The following is a 7,419-nucleotide window of genomic DNA, read 5'->3' as shown; positions in this document are numbered from 1 at the left end:
ATGTGTAAGCTCTTGCTTTGAATTTATACATTCACTCATCAAAATAAATCATATTCAAAGAGAGATCGATGAGTGGACATTATCTTTACAAAATAAGTTTAAGGTTAACATATTTTGTACAATTTTCTTAAGAAAGCACCCTAATTTGTTAAAAATCCCAGATGGTTCAGTTGTGTCGGAGGAATCATCAATGGACTTATGACCATCTTCGTCATTGTCATCGTCGTCGTCAAGATCAAAGTAAGATGTGGCAATGGAATTACGTGAAAAAGGTGTGTAGGTGTCGGCGGTGATGTCGACATCAGGAAAGAAGGCGTGAACCCAAGGCATGGGAGAGCGGCAAACCGGGCAGCGATGATCCAAACTAAGCCATTGAGAAATGCACCGATAATGAAACAGATGAGAACACGAAAGCTGGCTTACACTATGCTTTGTCATCATTTCTTCATCAAACCCTTCCAAGCACACCATGCACCTCGCGTCCTCTTCTTCATCACAACTCTTCATTAAGCACGACCCATCAACGCTCTCATCTTTCAGCCTTCTCAACGACTCGAACGTCATCCTCAACGTCCTGACCACTTGGGACTCGGGGGTGCCGCCATGGACCCAATCAGCGGCCTCGGCATGGTTGCGGAGGACGGTGGTGGAGGTAAAAGAGATGTACAATGGGACGAGGGAGGTGGTGGCAGAGAGGTGGTGGCGGTTGGCAAAAGAGAAGATGAGCCGGGCGAGAGGGTCCGGGTTGGAGGCAGGGACGCCGAGGTGGGAGAGGGTGGAAAGGACAAAGTTTAGGGCGGAGGAGTAGGAGGAGAAGTAGGAGGGAGGGAGGTGGAGGAGGGAGGTGGAGGAGTCCAAGAAGAAGGAAGTGTTTGGAATGTAGAGAGGTTTGAGAAGGTGGGAGAATTGGAGGCGGATGAGGAAGCCATCTCTAGCCTGCACACGGCCCGGAAACACGGTGTGGAGGTTGGCACTGAAGAGGAAGCAATCATAGGTTACGGACCATCCGCTTCCGGTCGCTTCTGTGGATGTCGAGCGGAGAGAGTCGGGGAATAACAGGTGGCTGTATATTCTAGGATTCAACATTTTTTGAATGGAAGGAATATGTACTATGATACTATTGAAAATTTTGTATCTGAAATAATTGATGGAGAATTGTGTGTATTTTAATGATATATATATATATGAGCGTGGAATTTGATATTAGGCTTCCTAATCCTTGTGAGATAGGGAGATAGCTAACCTTTAGGAAATGTTGAATTCTTAATAATAATAAATAAATAAATGGCCTTTTTTTATATTCCGTGTATTTGTGTCCATTTATGGTGTGTTTATATTAAAAAAAGAAAAAGAACAATAATAACACAAAATAAAATTGATTTTTCAAGAAGCGTATTTGAAAAAATCAATAATTTAAAGAGTATTTGATTAGATTCTTAATGGATTTTACTTTTTAGAGGATCGATTTTGGTTTTTTTTTAAATAATTTTTTTTTAATTTAAAAAATAATAGTAATGATATCTTAATAAATGAGACGTAGTTCGAAAAACTGGATTAATTTGAAACCCACTCTTTTTAACGAAACACAAAAGGATTTTAAAGTGATTATTTTTTTTTCTTCTTTAGAAACGAATTTTAAGTGATTAATCTTCAAAATATAGGATAAGATATAAACAAATATTAAAAAGTTGATAGAATCCCTTGCAACCAATTAAATTTGCCATTTAAAGTAGTTTTGCAAAAAAGTAAGATATAATAACTTTTTTTTATAAAAAAAAAAATGTAAGTGTTCAAATTACTTTTACCTTCCCTCCCCCCTTCTATATTTCTCTTGGGCTCTGGATTTCAAAATTAGGTGCCTGGTGTTTATATATTTGATAATTATAATATTTATTAACAAATTTCAAACATTCAAGATTATTTAAAAACCAAATTTAAATTTTGAGAACTAAAATACAGTCACTCTTGAAATGTTTAAAGATCAACAAAGAATAAGGGCCCATTTAGATTGACATAGGGAAAAATGTTTTTAAAAAAACTCATTTTTATTTAAACATTTTTTATAAAAACTAATTAAAATACACTTGAAAAATCATTTTAAGTAATTACTAAATACTCTAATTTTAAAATTTGAATTTATAAAATTAAGGGATAATTACAAATACAACAATTAAACCTAAAATATTAGTATATATAACACCAATGCAAAAGAATTTATAAATATAGTACAATTTAGATCCAACTAGAATCTAATAGGAATCTATCAATAATAGATTCTATTATATTTTTCTTAAAAAATATTGCTATATCCTTAATTATTAACTTTAAAAGTGCTACCATTATAATTATCCTAAAATTTAAACTTTATACAATAATAATCATACAACAATTAGATCAAGGTTTTTTACTAGAGTATTACCAAATGAATATAATATATAATATATATGCAGATCAGTGGCTCACTCTATGATCCATCCAAAGCAACATGAAAAAATTCTAACACCTACTTCCTTACTAAATGAATGGCTTTGTTCATGATCATGAATATACAACCTCATCAACGAACCCCACAATCACCTGCCTACACTACGACGACGACGAAGAAAAAAACAAGGTCAGTCTTTACTAGTCGTGTCTCAGAACGGTCGGTTCAATTTGGAGGATGAAGATGACTTGGCCTTGGCAAAATCCACCAGATCTTTGAAAAGGGTTTCTTCATGCTCCACGGATCTGGTTGGGGTAGGACTGAGTGACAGATTCTTGGTATTCCCCACTATGTTGTCATAAGAACTATAATCGTTGCTCAAATGGGGTTGACTGCCTCCTGTAACAGCTTTTTGTTGCTCAAAATATTGTTGTCTTTGATTATATCTTGAGGGAGGGGGAGGAAGGGCGCTCGGAGATTGGGTGTCCCGAGGTGTTGTGAGGAGTGGATTGGTGGATATGCTTCTTGGAGGTGGTTCGTCGAACAAAGGCTGTCTAGTGTAGAAAGGTGAAAAAGAAGAAGTTGATGGTGGCTCTACTATCCTGGGAGACCCTTCAGGTTTGTACATGTCCCCGCTAAGGTGATCGATCATTTCCACACTAGCCGTCTTCTTTGATGAAGGTGAAGGAAGTGGACTTACTCGCGATGATGGACCATTTGCCAATTTCCTGTCCCTTTCATAAATGTTATCTCTCGTTGGCCTGCAGGCCATGTATAACAGTTAGAGAGACATTCTAATAAGAATGGATCGAAATAACAGGGCTTAGTTACAGTCACCTGCGAGATAACGGTGTAAAGTCATCTTCCGAGTCATCATCCTCAGGGTTGATATATGGAACCGATGGAACAGGAGGTTCTGCTGTTCTAGCTTCCATTGTAAATGTTCCTTTCGCAATGTCATCATGGCAGCTGAGTACACGCTGCAGACTGTCATTCAATACCAATCCTTGACGTAACAGTTCCTCATCTCTGAAATGGGAGCAAACATCACAAGTCAGATATTAAGCCTGCAGTTATAAATGAAGATGGCATGATATCTTACGTTGTCTCATTCACAAGTATCACAACACGGCTGTGGTAGGAACGGCACTGATCAACCAGATCAACAATCACTTCTTGCTTCAAAGCCTGCCAACATGAACAAGTCAAAATGTCAAATGAAAAAGGACATATTGTGCATTATGTCTCATTTCACCAGCTGAAAACTAGTCCAAATATGCAAAAGTTCAGCTACATGAATGGTTGAAGGGAACATCTTTCTTTATCTAACTCTTCCTACCGTTCATATAGGTTTGGGAGAATAAATATAGAACTAAGTCAAAGAACCTAAATTTATCTAAAGTTGAAAATTCAAAATCAATAGTCTTCCATTCTAAAAGAAAGAGAAATGGATAACATAGAGATGTTTATAAACATATGAGGTTCTTCAAATTCTTCAAATTCTTTCTTTTTCAACCTGAAGACTTTTCTTAAGGAATACCTCCGGAGTCTTAGGGTCCAACGCACCAAGCATTTCCAATAAAACATGTGCTAGTTCCTGTGCATTTTGAATTTCTGGCAAGCTGTTTAAGTTCAAATTACAATAGTCAGAGTCAAATCCCGAGCGGCAACAGCAAATAGAAAATCAACTATTAGACTTGAGGAAGAAGAATGAAGTAGACCGACAAATTAGATCGAAACCCATGATGAAGGCATGCAAATTACTAAGACACTAGATAGCCCCTTGCTTTTTCAAAAAGTAGAATAAGCCAAACAGGAATTAAAACCTTACCCTAAACCAGAAGAATCAGACTGGAGAGAAGCCTGAACAGCAAGATCATCATAAGCTGAAACAGGGTGCTCAATGACTGGCTGTATCTGAGGTGGACTAAAGAACTGCTCAACGTTCTCTTCTCTTGGTGGAAATTGAAATCCAGCATTCTGTATTAAACAAAACATACGAGAGAACTGCAAGATTATTTCTCTACTGTCAAAGGTTCAAAAAATTATATACCAAGGTAAGAAAATAACTTGCCTTCAATTCATTGTAGGCTGCATAGTACTGTGGAAACTTTCCCTTAGAGCCACCACCAATTGCTGCTTGCCATGCATCTACCAAAGTTAATATTTTGTCCCGTACAGTTGAATCAGGCTGCTAAGTTTGAATAAAAGAAAACACATTAAACCATTTGTCCTACTGTCCTGTCTAGATTTGCGATGTATACCAAGAAACCAAACAACACACGTTAGATTGGTGCTGAGGTTAGTAGGTACCTTCTTCTTTACAATTTTAACCATTTCGTGCAAGATATTACGATCTACGATCAGCTTAAAAACAGTATCACCACAATTTTTGCTTAGAGCCTCCAATGCCTGGATCAATAGTGTAAAAAAAATTAGCAAGAATCACATAAACACAGTTAGAGTGTTGACTTCACACGCGCGCATATATAAACTTTTATTACAAAAATATCACATTAACAATTAAATTAAAGCAATTGGTTGCTACAAACAACATAGCACAATCCAGAAATCTGTTATTGTTGTTTATTCTAAAAGTTCAACAAACAAAAGAAACACTAGGACGACTCACATAGAGCGCTAGAAGTTGTATTTTAGGATTTTTGTTAGCAAGACGCTTCTTGAGTATCTTCAATGCATCCTTCGCCTGCCTATAAATTTCCCATTCAAAACCAAAGTCCACATGTAAAAACACAACAAAGAATAGATAATCAGTTGAAAAGAGAAAAAAGTTACAATTGGTTGGTTACATTCTGTTTCAACAGCAGACAACTATGCGATGAGTTCAAGAAGTCAGTTAAAAAACAAAACATGTGAGCAACAGAAACATGCTTTCATTGATTTCAATTCACCACGAAAGGTGTAAACAACTCATAGATGTTAATTTCAAATAAACGTTAGAATTCATGGAAAAGATCCAAATCCAAAACTTTTAAAAGATTCAATAGGAGGAAACAACCAATGCAGGGAAGTATAGACTTGAAAAAAAAAATTATAACAGTTCCAACAGAAGTTATGGCATTACCTAGGATCCATGTTAATAATATCACAGAGCTCAATATTTATGGCCCAATCAGGAGCGCTAAGCACGTCATTTGTAGCTCTCTCAGCGCAAGCAATAGCATTGGTAGACATATCCCTCTGATTCTTTTGCATCCAAATAAGCTCTTCTGCTCTTGAATCTCCTGAGAAACACAATCCAGCAGGGATTTATAAAATTCAGATAGAAAAGTAACCTTAAGAAGTGAAGTAAACAAAGTCCTATCGTGGAACAGAAGTCTATCAGAAATCATTGTCATCAATGGCTCCCCACCCCCCCACCTTTAAAAAAGTAGCAACACTGAAAAGAGGCAAAAAAGAAAAGATCAAGTGATTATACAAATGAATCTCAACTAGGATTAACAGGAGGAGAATCACCAACAAATTCCTTGCAAATAAGCAAAGAACCCCATATTTAATCTTTCCCATTAAAGAACGTAAAAAAGAAGATGATTCAAACAATAGATGATTCAATGGACAGAGCATATTAAAATCATAACAAAAACCATAATGAAATCCCGTTTGCTAAAGAGACATAACGAAGCAACCCATAAAGCAGAAAAACTAAAGCAAAAGCAAATTTACCCACAATCTAAAAAGTAAACGCCAAGATCAACAAAAGAAATAGATGAAACAGAGAAAAAGAAAGTTGGGTCAGGGAGAAAATGAAGCATACCTGTCTAGAAACCAGAGGAGAATGAACAGCCAAAAGTAAGTAGAAGTGCGTGTTGTTTCTTTTCGCTTTTCTTCTTCAAGGGGTTGCTTGTTCGATTAGTTTCAGACCCTTCTCTTTTTCCAGGGCCGACTTGGAATTTTTCACAGAGACCCACAAATAAAGAAAAGAATGAAAGAAAACCCGCGTTAAAACTCACATCGAAGTCCCCGTGACAGATGAAATCTCATAAATTCCTTAATCCCATCGGCCAAATGGCGACAAAGAAACTAAAGAGAAGGGTTCAGTAAACTAAAACCAGAATTATGAAAGCATTATAGATATTATCGCCCCCCACAGAGTCTTTTACCATTTCTTTTCTCTGGGGGTGTATGGGTTTGACTTTATCGAAGTTTTTCAGTGGGGGAGACTTTTGGAGAAGACCCGATGCGATTTCGACCGTGGAACCGTGTTTACGTGCTGGACTAAGACTACCGGTCACAGGGTCCCACTTGGTTTTAGGAGTCCACGACATGAAATGGCGAAGTAAAACTTGTTGAAAACGTCAACTCGAAAGTGGGCCGATGGGCCGGATCTGTAATGAACTCATAAGCCCATTTTGAGATGCAATACTCGGCCCAAGCCCAATAAAAAGTAGAGTTGTAACTTGTGAAGGAAGAGAATTTGAATTGAGAGAGGAAGTCTTTTGAGTCGAGTGGAATTTATCCGTTGAGGTATAACTACTGGACTATAATTTGAACTTACTTGTGACTAAAGTTTGAAAGGATTGATATTGATTGGAATGTCAAAGTCTCAATTTTATAAAAATATCGTTAAAATATGATAGATATTTCTAAAAACAATATGATGAGCAATTTAACATATTAGTAGTGTTGTCTTTCAAATTGTCGTGGAGCCTTTTTTTTTAATAAAACAAAACAAACAAATATCTAAAACCTTTAAATCCTCAAAACACCCATTTGGTAATGTTCAGAGCTAAGTAGGTATCGTTAGTTCTACCTAACCCAAAACAAACAATATTTATAAATCTCAAACAACAATCTAACTAACTCGTAGTTAAAGTGGAAGTAAGAGGTCGATCCCCAAGGAAATATTATAATCTTTTCTTTAACCAAGCTTAACTATAAAAGCTATAAAACAGGGGTTTTTTTATTAAAACAAAAAAAAACATGCAAAAAATAGGATAGTTGTAACCAAGTTTAAAACAATTTTGCTTCTAATC

The 7,419-nt window shown here is 36.4% G+C and overlaps 1 protein-coding gene across 6 annotated transcripts; it reads right to left on the bottom strand.

The window, feature by feature from the left end:
- Nucleotides 1-2,345: 2,345 nt before the first annotated feature.
- LOC120076553 (TOM1-like protein 3) lies at nucleotides 2,346-6,686 on the bottom strand. Of its 6 annotated transcripts, none has more exons than XM_090312809.1 (11): nucleotides 6,201-6,557; nucleotides 5,807-5,825; nucleotides 5,511-5,670; nucleotides 5,058-5,136; nucleotides 4,739-4,837; nucleotides 4,500-4,616; nucleotides 4,257-4,405; nucleotides 3,966-4,047; nucleotides 3,528-3,613; nucleotides 3,263-3,454; nucleotides 2,346-3,186 (listed from the first exon to the last, which is right to left on the bottom strand). In XM_090312809.1, exons 3-11 carry the CDS (start codon nucleotides 5,639-5,641, stop codon nucleotides 2,637-2,639), a joined length of 1,485 nt encoding a protein of 494 aa, XP_090168935.1. In that variant the 5' UTR covers nucleotides 5,642-5,670; nucleotides 5,807-5,825; nucleotides 6,201-6,557; the 3' UTR covers nucleotides 2,346-2,636. The 6 variants fall into 6 exon arrangements, with proteins under 6 accessions (XP_090168935.1, XP_038886344.1, XP_038886343.1 ...); XM_039030416.2 differs by having other exon boundaries at nucleotides 4,500-4,619; nucleotides 6,201-6,459; XM_039030415.2 differs by lacking the exon at nucleotides 5,807-5,825 and having other exon boundaries at nucleotides 4,500-4,619; nucleotides 6,201-6,686.
- Between the last annotated feature and the right edge of the window lie 733 nt (nucleotides 6,687-7,419).

Source organism: Benincasa hispida, chromosome 4, assembly GCF_027475165.1.
Source record: "Benincasa hispida cultivar pf3 chromosome 4, pf3_genome.v1.1, whole genome shotgun sequence".
NCBI lineage: Eukaryota > Viridiplantae > Streptophyta > Magnoliopsida > Cucurbitales > Cucurbitaceae > Benincasa > Benincasa hispida.
The sequence above is the reverse complement of the archived record's forward strand: the minus strand, read 5'-3'. Positions and strand labels throughout refer to the sequence as shown.

Coding starts and splice junctions, on each gene's coding strand:
- LOC120076553 (XM_039030415.2), bottom strand. CDS start 5,641: ATGCAAAAGAATCAGAGGGATATGTCTACCAATGCTATTGCTTGCGCT. Junction 4,838..5,057: donor TACAACTTCTAGCGCTCTAT/GTGAGTCGTCCT, acceptor CTATTGATCCAG/GCATTGGAGGCTCTAAGCAA. Junction 3,614..3,965: donor TGGACCCTAAGACTCCGGAG/GTATTCCTTAAG, acceptor TCATGTTGGCAG/GCTTTGAAGCAAGAAGTGAT.